Source organism: Gadus morhua, chromosome 2 (assembly GCF_902167405.1).
Source record: "Gadus morhua chromosome 2, gadMor3.0, whole genome shotgun sequence".
In the NCBI taxonomy this organism is placed as follows: Eukaryota; Metazoa; Chordata; class Actinopteri; order Gadiformes; family Gadidae; genus Gadus; species Gadus morhua.
Window position 1 is genome coordinate 19240842 of NC_044049.1, and position 16768 is coordinate 19257609.

Genomic DNA, 16768 nt, shown 5'->3' on the forward strand with positions numbered 1-16768 from the left:
GTCCAGGCCTGAGCGTTTCATCCACCTCGACTTGGGGGAACTCTGAGAATACCTCATCCGACTGTATCTCTTCCAGGGGCTCCTGCTCCTCAGCTGCACGTCCAGGATCCGTTTCTGTACTTTGCCTATGGAGGGGCCTGTTCACTTCGTCATCGCTGGTTTCCGCCGGGCTGCCATCGGGTGACACGGCGGCACAAGCCTGGTGGGTGGCGGAGGCCTTCGTCCCAACCGGGCGTCTTCGGATTCGCCTATTCCGGTTCCTCAATTTCTCCGGCCAGTAGTGGGAGAAGAGCGGGCTGTCTCGGCCGAAAAGCACTGGCACCGGCAGTTGCTCTACAACCCCGACCCGCAGAGTGAATGGTCCGTGGGGAGTAATAACCTGGACCTCCGAGGTGGGATACTTCCGGGTGTCTCCATGGATGCAGGAGACGGAGATCTCTTCTCCCCAGGTGTCACTAGCAAACTGCGGTCTGATTAGAGAAACCATGCTTCCGGAGTCAAGGAGTGCTTCTGTGTCTCTCCCGCCTATCTTAACAGGACACTTTGGGGCTGGGGCCCCCTGGTGGGCCCAACAGGTAGTTAGGGTCTGGCTGAAGAAGCCCTTACCACCCGTAGATGCGGCCGTAGGCATCGGTTCATCCCGGTCCGGACACTCTCTGGCTAGGTGTCCCTCCTGGCCACAGGAATAGCAACGTGGGCGAGGAGGAGGCATTGGTTCTCGCCTCTCCGTCTGTCTGGTCCAGCCAGTCGGTGTCCGGGCTGTTGGCGTGTTCACAGCTTTGCCACTGGTCTCTTTCCCTCTGTTGGCTTTAAAGTTAGTATGCATGACACTTTCTGATCGCATCATGCTACCCATCACCCTGTGGTTCTCCAGCAAGGCTATTAATCTGTCCACACTTGGAGCCCCCTGCTGGGCGACATACCTCTTGGCGTCGTTTGGCAGTCCCCGGAGGCACCGGTCAATCACAACGCGGTCCACTATTGGTGGCCCTGCAGCTTCCTCCAGCCAGCTCTTGGTATAACGGACCAGTGTCGTTACCTGGGCCCGGACTGGAACCGCAGGGTCATATCTCCATTCATGCACACGCTGGGCCCGAGCAGGAAGGCTAAGTCCATACTGAGCCAGGATGGCAACCTTGACCGTATCATAGTTCATGGCATCTGCAACGGAAAGGTCCCGACAGGCTTTCTGAGCTTCCCCAGTCAAGAAGGGCATTAGGTTGTTCGCCCATTCTGCTCTTGGCCAGTTCTCCCTTGTTGCAGTCCTTTCGAACAAGGCAATATACGTCTCTACGTCATCATCCGGCGTCTGCTTGGTCAGCACATCTCGTGGTCGTCGCTCTTGTCTTCCGCTTACCCTGCACAACTCAGCTACAGCTGACTGCAGCGTGGCTTGGGTTTCCAAGATCGCTCTCATGGTTTCTTCCATGTTCAAAAATATATATAGTTTTTTTTTTTTTTTTTAATTCCGATCGGTTCACCCACTGATAGCGAGGACTCAGGATGCCTGCATTCTCCACCATATGTGGGCGCCTGGTCTCTGAGGCACAACAGTGGGATCACCAATCAGAATAGAACAGGAGGAAGCGGGGGTTGCGGTGAAATCAACTTATGTCATTTATTTACAAAAAGGTGCAGGGGGAAAAGGGAGGGGGCAAAAGGCAACTCAAATCTTCACCGGGTTGGCGGCTGTCGTCAGGGTGCCCTTTCTGGCTCTTCCTTGGGTGGGGCCAGAGAGAGAGAAAGATAGTCCGAGGTTAGTGGGGTCTGTGGTCCCTGCCACTGACCTCTTCGCCCTAGCTCGGCTTGGGTTTCCTCTTCAAGTCGTTGGGGTTCCTCTTCAAGTCGTTGGGGTTCCTCTTCAGCTGCCGGCCATGAGACTGGCCTAACGTGTCTCTGGTCTCCACACGCTCCTCCAGCCAGCCTGTCTTCAGCCTGTTCTGGTGGAGTTAAAAAGGCCCTCTGATTGCAGGGCTAACTCAGCGCACCTGTGCAGGGTAAGCTGAGTAGTACCTCCCATCCAGAACCACACCCCTTGGCTGCCTTTGCCTGCCTTTGTGGCCACCCCGTGGCCATGTGGGGCACTGCTCAGCGGCTGGGCCACCACAATATAGTATGTAGTTCTCTGCAAACCTATGGTGGCATCATGCCTTCAGTGTGTCTTGAACAACCACACAAAAAAGGTTGCACATATTATATTGATATTTTATCGATTTGTCTAAATGCATACTTGACTGTAGATAGATTTATGAGTGAAGTTACCAACACAATAGATTGGCCGTAACACACTCACCCCTTTTAGAATCATATTCTCACTCACTCACTCACTCTCACTCACATAAAGACAGAGAGAGAATGTTAACTTGTGTATAATTCACAATTATTATTGATGTATTTGCACTTTTAATCTTGCTTAATTCTACAAGGCAAATAAATTAAGTTTAAACTTAGTTCCCCGGCTCCATTTGTCTTTGTAAGGAAATCTTCTATTTTGTCTTTATTATTTTGTCAGAATGCACCAGAATGCTTCATTTGTATGGGAAAATCACAAAAAATTCTTAAATCTTCGAGGATGCCCCCAGACCCCCCTACAGGGCTTTGGTTTACAAACTTTCAGCCCCCCCTAAAATAAAATTCACCAGCCGCCACTGCTGATAAGAAACAATGTTTATAATGTATTGCGTATAGCATTAAATATAACCACAGTTACCGCATATCATATGTGTGTTAAGTTTTCTTTGCCGAAATTTATTTGAGGACTCAGTATTTCTGAAGTTGTGGAAGAAAACCTTATTCCATGTATGAATTAGGCCATATTATTTGGCCATAAACTGAGCCATTGAAGTTTGAAATTCATGTGCATCTGTCTCAACGGAGACTGCAGACGCGCTGTCAAAATATCAACTCGTCCGATTCAAATGCGCTCATGGCTCTTAAAGGGGATGGGAGCTGGCACTCTCATTGGTTTATTGCACGTTACGCTGAAACCACAACTCCGGGTAATTAGGCTACTTCATACCAACCCTTTTTAGATTTGCGCCGGGTGCAAGAGTAATTTTTGCGCCGGTAAAATAGCGACGTGTACCTAGAACCGCCCACAAAGCTACTTGCGCTTGGATGATAGTGTGGTTGACAGTAGTGTGGTGTGGGGGTGGATGATAGTACTGTAGTGGGGGGTTGGATGAAAGTGTATTTGACAGTAGTGTGGTTGATAGTAGTGTGGTTGACAGTAGTGTGGTTGACAGTAGTTTGGTTGACACTAGTGTGGTTGACAGTAATGTGGTTGACAGTAGTGTGGTTGACAGCAGTGTGGTTGACAGTAGTGATGTTGACAGTAATGTGGTTGACAGTAGTGTGGTTGATAGTAGCGTGGTGTGGGGGTGGATGATAGTTTGGTTGACAGTAGTGTGGTTGACAGTAGTGTGGTTGATGGTAGTGTGGTGTGGGGTGGATGATAGTGTGGTTGACAGTAGTGTGGTTGATAGTAGTGTGGTATGGGAGTGGATGATAATGTGGTTGACAGTAGTGTGGTTGATAGTAGTGTGGTCTGGGTGTGGATGTTAGTCGTGTTGATGATAGTGTTGTTGACAGTAGTGTGGTTGACATTAATGTGGTTGACAGTAGTTTGGTTGATAGTAGTGTGGTGTGGGGGTGGATAATAGTGTGGTTGACAGTAGAGTGGTTGATAGTAGTGTGGTCTTGGGGTGGATGATAGTGTGGTTGATAGTAGTGTTAATGATAGTGTGGTTGACACTAGTGTGGTTGACAGTAGTGTGGTCTGGGGGTGGATGATCACTGAGCTCAATGCTGTGGAATAAACTTCATTGAAAGGAGCAGCAGATGTTAAGCTGAGCTGGTGACAGCAGGGTGCTAATCTAACAGCGTGTTCTCCTCATCAATATGCTGCAGGCTTGCTACTGCTATACGCCTCCTAATATATGACCCAATAACATCCCTTTAGGCATGCTTCAGAAGCATGAACCCAAGGGATTCACTTCACATTGGAGACTTTAGGAACTTTTTCTCCCAGAAGGGTTTAAGTTCCTGACTGTGTCTGTCTGTGTATGTGTGTGTCTTTGTGTATGTGGGTCTGCGTGGGCGCATGAACGTGTATGTGTTCGAGTGAACGTGTGTGTTTGCAGGTGTGTGTGTGCGAGTGTGCGTGTGTCTGCAGTGTGTGTGTGTCCAAGCCCCGAGAGGACAGCTACTTTGTTCTTCACCTGACAGGCGGAGCAAGTCTTTCTTGTCGTTCTCCTCAAAGTTACAGGAGGACCTGTCGTCATCTGAGTAGGAGCGGTTGGCATCGCCCTAGGAGAGAGAGAGAGAGAGAGAGAGAGAGAGAGAGAGAGAGAGAGAGAGAGAGAGAGAGAGAGAGAGAGAGAGAGAGAGAGAGAGAGAGGTATTTATTTATTTCATGCGTTTAACCTTTATTTAACCAAGAGAGCCCGTAGAGATTAAGCCTCTCCTTGAGGCAGCTCTCACCCTGACAGCAGAACAACAAAGCTCTCATTCAGACAGAAACATAAAGGAGACTCATGCCCCTTTCACACCGCCGCAAAATCGGAGCCGGTTCCGGGCCAGTTCGGAGCTAGGGCCAGTGTTTTGGTTTCACACCGCCAAAGAACCGGCTCCGGCCCCTAAAAACCGGTTCAACTCTGGCCCCACTTTTGAGCTGGGCTAGAACTAGAACCGCTTTTACGCCGGGGGCAGGGGGCGGAGTTATCCGTACCTTCATAAACACGAAGACCGGCATTTTTTAAAACACCGAAGTAAACAATGGACGTGAATCCGTGTATGGTTCTTTTTTGTTTTTTCTGATTTTGTTTTAAATCGGAATATTCAAAGAACGAACCATACACGGATTGAATCGAAGACGAAATTGTTGTTGTTGTGTTTGAAACTGGCGCGAGGATTCTTCTGCGCGCCTAACCTGACGCTTGATCATTGTGTGGTGGTTCAACCTTCAACGCGTCAACGCGCCAACGCAGCTAGATGAGTCCATGTCCATGCAAGTGAACGGAGCGTTCCCTCTTCGTCATAACTATCAAACCAAACATCCTTCACATTCACCGAGCGAACATTATGAAAGTAAAATGCACATTTCTCGCAAAAAATGTTTCCATAAACGCATTTAATGGCGTAACTATGTTACTATTTCCACCCAGAATAAAGAAAGATGTCGGCCGTATGCTTCTGTCCAAGCTCACTAGCGGAGACGTTTGCAGTGACGTCATGACGTTGCTCACGCCGGCTCCATGGCTGGCTCTGGCCGGTGTGAAACCAACTGGTTCTTAACTGGGATAAGGCTGGAACCTGTTTGGAACTGGCCCTAGCACCAGCCCGGAACTGGCTCTTGGTTCTTTTTGGTGTGAAAGCAGCATAAAAGACTAGAAGCCAAGCAGAGGGAACTCATTTCAAAAGGCTCTCATAACCAGGTAAATTAAAGATTAATCGTAAGGAATCTGCCTCTATCATTTTCATTTTGGATTTAACGAAATCATTAGGTTGAGTTTGAAGTGATTCTGAACCTTTTCCTCACTGAGGCCGCAGAACACACAAAGGGCCTTTACCATGTCCCCTAGCGGCATTATGCAGCATCACAAGAGTTAACAACCTCTACCTCCCTCCCTCAAGTTCTTACAGAGAGAGACAGAGAGATAGAGATAAAGACAGAGAGAGAGAGAGAGAGAGAGAGAGAGAGAGAGAGACAGGGACAGGGACAGGGACAGGGACAGAGTAACAAGAAGTGTGACTAAGGTCCCGTTTACACGAAGCCGATTTCATGGCGAAACCGCAAAGGTCTTGTACGGTTCGGCCTTCCGTACACACGAAGCCGGCGAATCCGCTGACCGAAACCGCAAACTTCTGAAACCACCCTCGGAGGTGGTTTCAAATCTACCCGGTTTCGTTTTGGATTCGTGTGTACGCCTGAAACCGACTGAAACCGCAAACCATGACGTCATCGCCCCACCACTCGACCTTCTAGCCGATGGCTCTTAAGCCCGCGGAGTCTCAGAAATCACATGCGAGCATGCGCATAAGGGCAGCCTTTATGCGCATGCTCGCCTCTTCTTCTTATTTAATTGCTTCTGGATTTCTGTACCAGAAGAGGCGCCCCTTATGGGCCTGGAATGTGTACTACAGCATTTCTACAGATCTACCCGGTTTCGCTTGGCTTCGTCTTTACGGAGATACTTTGAAACCGGATAGATCGAAACCGTAACGGTTTCGCCCGTTTCGGCTTCGTGTGAACGGGGCCTAAATGATTGGGTGAATGAGCGTGAAAATGCCACCAGCAGGTGTCAATTGGGGCTGCCAGTCAGTAGATAACCGTCTTCCCCTTATTACCCCCAGAAAGCCCCCCCCCTCCCGGGAACCTCCTCTCTCCATATCCCTGAAGTCCTGGTCCTCCTCTATGCCATCGCCTCCACACCCCGCCCTCCCAGACAGAGACGGACGTTAATTCACTTTTTGCTGGGCCGTTTCCCGTTGTCATGGCAATAACTCCATTTCTACCCTTGACTTCATTTTTTCCTTTATTCAGTCGGCTCCACTCCTTCCCCACTTTTCCTCTGTACGTATTTTGATGGGTTTTCAGATAACGTCGCAAAGGGTTTTGTATGAATCTGTAATTATAGATTCCCAGTCCGGAGGAGGCGTTATGAGTGAATGCAATCACAGAGAGGGAGTGGCAAATCAGAAAGGAAAACTCAATCTGAAAAAGATGAATTTTCAGTGTTTCATTTTCAAAGGCAGAGGACAGACGGACAAGGTCTCCTTTTCAACCCCGCTGCAATCATCATCTAACCAGCTGACTGTGTCCTTCAACGTGATGCGTTGTAAATACAAACAACCTCTTGTCCGCTCATGGGTCATGCATCTGTGAAGCAGACGCGCTAACATGCTAACCTTCTCCTAGAGATGGAATACAACAATAAACCATATACCTTCATACACTCTGTCCTCAGCATCGGGTTGTCACTGAGCGACGAGACATAGCTCTTCAGTAAAATCAGTGGCTTTGGACAATTATCAAACTGATATCCTGTTTAATTAAACTATATTAGTGATACAATAATGAAAATAAATCATACAAAACTTCCATAATGATCTCATGAATTCCGGAATTGCCATGTTTCACATAGTTACAGAGTTTATGAAGACAACAGGGGAAGAGAATGTGGGCGGGGCTGTGGGCGGGGCCTCACCTCCGCTTGGAAGCCTTCCACCAAGATGGCCACCAGCAGGTTGAAGAGGACGTAGTTCCCGAAGGTCATGAGCGCCACGAAGTAGAGAGCGGCGCAGGGGGAAGTGGACGCCATGCCGTTATAAAGGACCATGTTCCAGTCCTCTTGGGTCAGGATCTTGACGCACAAACACACATGCATGCACACAAGCACACAGGCACACACACGCATGCAGACAAACACAGATAGACACACACACACACACACACACACACACACACACACACACACACACACAACACACACACACACACACACACACACACACACACACATGTACATGCACATACATTAAATACATTTGAAATGTGTGATATTCGTGTAAAGCTTCAAATATAAGAGAAAATGTGCTTTATGAATCCCAGATGGTACATTTGGGTACCACAGGCTTTAGGACAGTATTACTATGACCAATATGGTTGAACATCTGCATCATTCTCTCGTGGTCCTGAGAAGGTTTGGGGTTCCATTCCCTCTGGGGAGGCAGAGGGCCCTCCTACAGAGAGAGAGACCCAGGTGGTCTTCCATCAGACACGAGACTGACCTGGAAGACGGTGACGATGGCCCAGAGCAGTGAGTCGAAGTTCTTGCGGTCGGGGACGGTGTCGCCGGCCTCCGTCTTCAGGCTGAACTTACAGCCGAAGATGTGCATCCCCAGGATGCTGCAACACAGAAGCAGAGGATTAAGCCCAGGCAGCGCCCGCTGATCACACACTCTGGAGTAGATGTGTGGAGGACAATTAACATAAATATGTGTACAATTTTATGCAACTCAATGATGCTCGTTAATTACCTACGACCCCCACGATACTAGTACAAATAGAACATCCTGATAAAGACATTGTCCAAAGCTTAACAATTCACCAAGTCAGGGTAAACAGACCGTACTGTATTTATACAGCGCTTTTCTAACCAGTGGCCACTCAAAGCGCTGTACCATATGGCCTAACATTCACCCATTCATGCACACATTCACACACCGACGGCGGTGTCAGCCATGCAGGGCGACCGCCAGCTCGTCGGGAGCTGTCAGATTGAGATGTCTTGATCAGGGAGAAGCCGGGGATCGAACCAGCAACCTCTCCGGTACCAGCCAACCGCCGCTCTACCCCCTGAGCCACAAATTGCCCACCCAGTATTTTATTAACCATGAAACAAGTGGATTATCATGTCACAAATGATAATAATAATAATAATATTAATAATAATAATAATGATAATAGTAATGCATAACATTACATTATGATGATAATGCAGAGTATTTATGGTAAGATGTTTCAGGGAAAACAATCAACACAATCTTGAAGTGGAAAATAAGAGGACTCGATGTTTTACATTTGGGCATGTATTAGTTTGTATACGTACATACTTGTGTAGATACTTAGATATTCCTTTATTTTCCTTGATATGCAATTGAAATGTTTAATTGTCTCCAAATATCTAAAACATGGTGACTTATCTGTTCCCTAATCTAGGTCCCCCTCGTTTGTTCAGCCTCTCTTCAGCACATTAAATACCTCTGACCCCCCGGATCCCAAAAAAAACCCAGAATGGGACTACTGAGGGCTCAGAGTAACAGTCCCCGTCTGAGAGACACCGGAGGAGCTCATAGATCAGGTGGGCACACACACACACACACACACACACCAACACACACACACACACACACACACACACACACACACACACACACACACACACACACACACACACAACACACACACACACACAGGCCCATGTATGTGTGTGCACTCTTTCGCTCTGTCTCTCCACACACAATTGCTCGGGGTGTCCTGGTCATTTATCACTGCAGTACAGAGCCCATAATGGAGGCCTTTCACTGCGCCGTCAGTCTGTAGCGTGGCAATGCTACGTTAGCTCTAGTCCAGCTAGCAGGGGGCTGGGCTGCTACGTGCGCTCCGACTTTGAGGCCATCTGTCCCACCCAGGAAGGGGCACACACACACACACACACACACACAACACACACACACACACACACACACGCATACACATGGACACACACTGGTATGCTCACACGCACACCATACCAATAATTTAGAGTCATGTGGACATGCACACAGACACATATACACACATACACATGCCACATGCACACAGTCACACAGTGTATTTTTTGTCAGTCTGTCACTCAAACATGAGAATAGCCTATATCATCTCTCCTCTCTCTCTCTCTCTCTCTCTCTCTCTCTCTCTCTCTCTCTCTCTCTCTCTCTCTCTCTCTCTCTCTCTCTTCATTCTCCTTTGGCACCACGCACACACACACACACACACACACACACACACACACACACACACACACACACCACACACACCACACACACACACACACACACACACACCACAGCTACATTTACGGGTAGATTATCCTAAATTGCTGAAATTACAAGCACTTAATTTGCAGCACACACATGACATCACAGGGCCGTTGTTGGGTGAGCCATAAACTCAAACCACATAGTTTTGTTTTAACTCTTCAATCTTACAGCCCATGCTGTCTCAGGCTTGTTTGCACCCTCTGCATATTAATGTTACACAAAACACTTTCACAACCTTCCGTCTGAGAGCCACTTCACAGCACAGTGCAGTTGTAACTTACAGCAAACAATCGCCCTCTTCATTTATACCTTAGAAATACAATCGGAAGGAGGACAGAGAATTTGGCGCAGATACATTTTGGGTACGGAGGTAAATAATAATAGAGAGACCATTGTTGGGGCTAACACAATACAGCAAGACAAGGACTGAATGGTTTCCAGGCTAATGCTGTTACTGGTCCCCGGCTGCCCCCCCCCGGGCCGAGCGGACCCTCTAATCTCCTCCGCCCTATCCTCCCCTGAGCTGTCCACAGCAACACTTAGAGCTGGAGTACAACCACACCCTGCCTCCAGCCAGCACATACCGTTAATAATGAAGCAATACAACGCAAAAACATAGACACACATGGACGCACAGGCTGCAGAATACATACCTGATTCCATATGCATACACACGCTCACACATACACACACACACACACACACACACAGACAGACGTGCACTCGCACACACACATGAACATTTTCCTTTCACTAGCGGTACCATGCTACACCATCCACACACATCTATGCAAACGTACACACACATACACGCACACACAAACACACATACTCGTACACACGAAAATGTGCCATGCAGCTCTTAACTTAAGTCTGTTTTTATTTTTCCTCCACTGTGTTCCTTTCCCTCCATGGCGACCTGAAGATGAACCCTACTCTGAGTTCATCTCCTCTCTCTCCACCTGGAGATGAACCTAACTCCATGTTCATCTCCGCTCTCTCCAAGGACCAACTCGAAATTATCTTACTTCAGTATTCAACCTCTCGCTGGCTACCTGAAGATGAAGATGAAGAGCATGAGGAGCATGCAGAAGGTGGCCACGTTGTCCATGGTCTTCATGAGGACCACCAGCTGGCGCCGCAGCGCCGGCATGAAGCGCACCAGCTTGATTACCCGCAGCAGACGGAAGGTCCGCAGCACCGAGAGCCCGCCGTCCGCCTGCCCGATGATCTCACACACGCTGGGGGGCCAGGCCAATCAGGAGAGGAGAGGAGGGGCCAGGGCCAATCAGGAGAGGGGAGGAGGGGCCGGGGGCCAAACAGGAGAGGAGAGGAGCGGAGACGAGGATTAACATACAAACCCAAACCTTCTGAAAGACATTTGCTGATGCAGAGAGCCATAAAAGTCACAGAAGGACTAACCAATTAAAGGTTTCTATCATATTCAAGATTCAAGATTCAAGAAAACTTTATTTATCCCAGGGGGCAATTGAGGATACAAATTAATATCTATCCATAATTTATATTATATACTATATACTATCTCAAGGCTAGCTTCTTGTGAGACACTGAGGCGGGTTAGAGAGCGATTAGTGTGTGATTGGGCGTTGGAGCCCAGGGGAAGCCTCTCCGGTCTGGGGCATGGGTCTCCTCCTGCTTGTCTCCCCTGGTCTCTGGTCTCTCTTTGCTCGTCGCCTCTGGTCTCTCTCTGGTCTCTAGTCTCTCTCTGCCTCGTCTCCCCTGGTCTCTAGTCTCTCTCTGGTCTCTAGTCTCTCTCTGCCTCATCTCCCCTGGTCTCTAGTCTCTCTCTGGTCTCTGGTCTCCCTGCCTCGTCTCCTCTGGTCTCTGGTCTCTCTCTGCCTCGTCTGCTGTGTTCTCTGGTCTCTCTTTGGCCTCTAGTCTCTCTTTGGTCTCTAGTCTCACTCTGCCTCGTCGGCTGTGGTCTCTGGTCTCCCTTTGGTCTCTGGTCTCTCTTTGGCCTCTAGTTTCTCTCTGCCTCGTCTACCCTGGTCTCTGGTCTCTCTCTGCCTCATCTCGTCAGGTCTCTGGTCTCCTCTAGTCTCTGGTCTCCCCTGGTCTCTGCTCTTTCCCCTCAGGGGGTCAGAAACGACGATGCCCACCTGATGATGACAATGATGCCATCAAAAATGTTGTAGGGGTTCCTGAGGTAGTCGAAGAAGCCGAAGGCGGTGAGCTTCAGGACCATCTCCAGGGTGAACATGCTGGTGAACACGATGTTGCAGATCTCCAGCACATTTGTCAGCTCGTCCGGCTGGGAAGAACAAACTTGTTAAAAATAATTAATAATCCCTTTCTGTTCCTAGTCCGAGTATCGACCAATGTCCTTTCAGCCGTCTTTAGTTGCATGCAGGAAAAACAATCCTTATGCAGAGCATCGACCTCGGAAACCGCTGGGTATCGGTTTTATATGAGCTCGGATATCTGGATGGAAATCAGACCTAGTGTCGTCTGGAGGGTAAGGTTGGGGCTCCATGGTTCAGACTGCCCACCACCAGTCCCCTAGGGCCTGGTGGGGCCACACCGCTAACCCACCAGTCCCCTGGTGCCCGGTTCCTCAGGGTTCTACCGTTCATCCACCAATCAGCCCTCCTGTCTCCCCCTGGTCAGGCTGACAGGCAGGGCCAGACCAGGGGTAGACAGGAGGGGGGGCATGCTAACTCACACACAGAGGGCCGGGGGGAGGCCTCAGACACGGACCCCGTCCTGGGGGACGAGGTAATCAAACAGAACGGTGGAAGTGGGCTCTGACCCCCGGGAACAGGAGGTGGAGGGGGATAACAGAACGCAACATGTCAGCACAACGGAGACGGAGGACGGGGATGAGACAGAAAGAGAGAGACAGACAGAGAAAGAGACAAACAGAAACCCAGCAGAAACAGAGGAGGAGGAAGGAGAGGGTAAACAACAACGGGAAGATGTCATTACAAGGCTCTGTCTTCGAGATCCGATCCCGACCACAAAAGAAAACTCAAACGGGAGATGGGTTCGCTCCTCTCCGCCTTCATTGAGCGGGCTGTGAACTGAGCTGTCACTCACTTAGAAACACATCAAGGCTCTATCTGATCTGCTCTGAGGGGGAGAGAGCGGCCGCGATAGAGACACAAGCAGAGAGCAGGGAGGAGAGCGGGGGAGAGTGGCCGCGATGGAGACACAAGCAGTGAGCAGCGACGAGAGGGGGGGAGGCTCTTAGCCCGGATGGGGGAGCTCTTAGACCACAATGCAGTGGTCCGGGGAGGGGGAGGGGTACGGGGGAGAGGGTTTGAGGCGTTTGAGGGGTGAGGTAAGAGGGGGGTCAGAGGGGAGAGGGGAGAGGGGTGTTGGTGAAGATGTTCTCCTTAAGATGATGATGAAGAGGAAGGTAGCGAGAGAGAGAGAGAGAGAGAGAGAGAGAGAGAGAGAGAGAGAGAGAGAGAGAGAGAGAGAGAAAAGGGGGAGAGAGAGAGAGAGAGAGAAAGAGAGAGAGAGATAGAGTTAGAGATAGAGAGAGCGAGAGACAGTGAGAGGAACTTGATCACTTGAGGATATTAAAGACAAGAGGAAATGAGGAAGCATTTAAGCACACACACACACACACACACACACACACACACACACACACACACACACACACACACACACACACACACACACACACACAGACACACACACACACACGAATACACACACGTATACACACACACACACACCAAAAGCACCCCTTCCTCCGACTGCCCCATTGTTAAATAAGATATCTCTCCCAGATGAATGTGGGGGATTTATCTGGAGACATTAGAGTAATATCAAGACAACGCAGTGAAACCCACCCCTATTCAGGAGAACCAACCAGGCTGTAGCTCACCACACCTCACCCCTCTGTCTGTCAGTCTGTCTGTGGCTCCTCTTCGCCTCGTCCCTGGAGCTCACCACACTTCACTCCGCACCCCTCACCATGCCTCACCCTCAGACTGTAGTTTACCACTCCTTAAGCCCAGTTCAGACCAAAGATTCACCTTGCAACGGCTTGCAACGAGACGGTTTTAGAACGTCGCAGGGGCGGTGTGAACGGGTCGTTGCAAGCCGTTGCAAGCCGTTGCAAGCCGTCGCAAGGCGTCGCAAGGCGTTGCAAGGAGTCGCCAGAGATTGAACATGTCAAATCGCAAGGTCCAGTTTTAGAACGCGGCGATTTAACTATTCCTCTTCAGCCAATCACAGCACAGAACAACTTGTACGTCACGGCCTTACTCCGTCCCGGTACCGTACTGTCGTATTTTGTTGATGTATTTGCACTTTTAATCTTGCTGAATTCTACGACGAATAATTGTGTCCAAATACAGATATGAGGACGACAAATGACCTGAAAAGATTTGGTTGGGGTTTGTCTCATTTTTCCTGCATTTACAGTGTGGGCGCAGAATTCGACGGTGCGCTAGATTGATTGTGGCATCGTTGATTGCGACTTGCGTTGCTTGTGGACTCTGTGATGATCGCAGACATGAATAATTGTGTCCAAATACAAATATGAGGACGACTAATGACCTGAAAACATTTGGTTGGAGTTTGACTCATTTTCCCCGCATTTACAGTGTGGTCGCAGATTTCGACGGTCTGCTGTCATGAATTGTGACCCATCGGGAATTGCGACCTGCTGCTTGTGGACTCTGTGATGATCGCAGACATGAATAATTGTGTGCACATACAGATTTGAGGACGACAAATGACCGGAAAATGCAATGTATCCAACAACGGGTAATCTAAACTAACTGTAAGCTCCAGCTATTTACTCCAATGCAGATGTAGTGGAGAATGACAAGACATAGTAACTCTAGCCTACTCTCAAGTAAAATAAAAATAAAACTAATTGCAAACCTAACTAATCTAACCTAACCTACGCAAATAATGCTGTTGCGGCTCTCAGCATGTGCCAGAGCGTTCACAGTTACTATGGAAACCACCTAGCGTCGCAGCCCGTTGCAGCGCGTTGCAGCCAGTGTGAACTGCCCAGTTTTAGAACGTCGCAGCCTGTCTCGTTGCAAGGCGTTGCAAGGCGTTGCAAGGAGTTGCGAGTTGCAAGGCGTTGCAAGGTGAATCTTTGGTCTGAACTGGGCTTTACACCTCCGTCTGTCCCCAATCGTGGTATTTACCTCCTAACACCTCTCTCCCCTCTCTGTCTTCAGTCGTTCCCTGCAGTCAGTGTTTGTTCCAGTGTTTCCATGTTTTATTCACACACTTCCTGTCTCTGTCTCTCTTCCTGCTCCCTGTGGGTTGCCTCAACCGCCCCAGAGTCCAATCACTCTGGCCCGGGCCAGGAGAGGCTGCCCTAATCCACACACTCAAACTCATGATGCATCCTCGTGAGGAACTGTGACTTATGTCACCTAGGGTCCATCTTGGTTCCATCTGGGTTCCAACATTAGCTTGGTGGAGGAACTGATGAATAGGGAACTCTTTATTCAATAGTCTTCATTCCTCCACTACCTCCCTGCTTCAGACCCACGCGTACACACATACACATAACATACACACGCACAAACACACACGTAGACACTCAAAGAAAAGAATACACACAGGTACACATAACGTGGAGGAGACGTCTCCAGGCTGTCAGACTCTCTCTGGTGTTGGCACCGCCCCTGTGTGGGTTTTGGTGACACCTCTTGGTTTCAATATGAACATAAACATACACAGACATATGCACAACACAAATATGGTCCATCTAATGCATGCATGCATGCACACACAGAACCACACAGACACACATTATTTACAGGCTTTATATCTGGCATCTCCAGATATGTGTGTCTCTCTCTCTTTGAAACCCATGTCTCTCTCTCTCTCTCTCTCTCTCTCTCTCTCTCTCTCTCTCTCTCTCTCTCTCTCTCTCTCTCTCTCTCTCTCTCTCTCTCTCTCACTCTCTCTCTCTCCCTCCTGCTCCTCCCTCAATGCAGCAGCTCTTTTTTATTTTTAGTCTTCACAGATGAAGAGAAGGCAAGACTGTCAGAAGAGTAAGCTGGGTATGGGAGTCAGACAGACAGACAGGTAGAGAGAGAGAGGGGCGGGGGAGAGTGAGAGAGAGAGAGAGAGAGAGAGAGAGAGAGAGAGAGAGAGAGAGAGAGAGAGAGAGAGAGAGAGGATTACCAGGAATATCGAGAGATGCTGGACTGCAGGGTACAGAAGAGAGGAGGGAGGAGGGGGGAGGGAGGATGAACGGAAGGACAGAGGGGAAGGAAGCAGGAAGGTAAGAAAGGAAAAAAGGAAGGAAGGAGATGGGTGTGTGTAGTCTTCAGGGACCGACAGTCAGAGGAGAGGGTTAGATGATTCCTCAGCACAGTGAGGGAGAGAGAACAGCCTGTCTGCATGTTCATTCTCCCAAACACAGCGCAACAATAGCGTCAATAGCGTCTGTGTGTGATAGAGAATGAGTGAGTGAGTGAGTGAGTGAGTGAGTGAGTGAGTGAGTGAGTGAGTGAGTGAGTGAGTGAGTGTGTGTGTGTGCGCGCGCGCGCGAAAATGTGGGTGCGTGATGGAGTGTGTGTGTGTGATGGAGTTTGTGTTTGTGTGTGTGTGATAGAGAGTGTTTCTGTGTGTGATAGAGTGAGTGAGTGAGTAAGTGAGTGAGTGAGTGAGTGAGTGAGTGAGTGAGTGTTTTTGTTTGTGTGTGTGTGTGTGTGTGTGTGTGTGTGTGTGTGTGTGTGTGTGTGTGTGTGTGTGTGTGTGTGTGTGTGTGTGTGTGTGTGTGTGTGTGTGTGTGTGTGTGTGTGTGTGAAAATGCGGGTGCCTGCAGTCTGTTCCCTCTCCCCATCTCAGACACCTGCCACTCCCTCCCACTCGCTCCTTCCCTCTCGCTCCTCCATCCCTCTTCTCCCTCCCTCTCTACCTCTCATCCTCCCTCCCTCTCCTCTTCCCTCCCTCCCCCCCCCCCCCCACTCCCTCCCTCTCTCCTTCCCTCCCTCCCCCCCCCCACTCCCTCCCTCTCTCCTTCCTTCCCTCCCTCCCTCCCCCCCCCTTCCTATCCCTCCCTTCCTCCCTTCCCTCCTTCCTCCCTCCCTCTCTCCCCCCCCCCCCCCCTCCCTCCCTCCCTTTCAGCCCTCTCCAGTAGTCTGCTGTGTTTAATCTTCCGCTGGCCTCAGCGTTTACTGAGTTGCCAGCGACGCAGTTAGCACTGTGATGCTCTCCAATGCTCCCT

General features: G+C 49.5%; 1 protein-coding gene across 1 annotated transcript in view; it reads right to left on the minus strand.

The window, feature by feature from the left end:
* Nucleotides 1-16768, minus strand: part of LOC115556964 (voltage-dependent T-type calcium channel subunit alpha-1I-like) — a 204845-nt gene that overhangs the window by 65681 nt on the left and 122396 nt on the right. Inside the window, 5 exon segments of the mRNA XM_030374435.1 lie at nucleotides 4221-4308; nucleotides 7209-7364; nucleotides 7792-7909; nucleotides 10641-10826; nucleotides 11706-11857. Coding sequence (XP_030230295.1) covers nucleotides 4221-4308; nucleotides 7209-7364; nucleotides 7792-7909; nucleotides 10641-10826; nucleotides 11706-11857 — 700 coding nt within the window.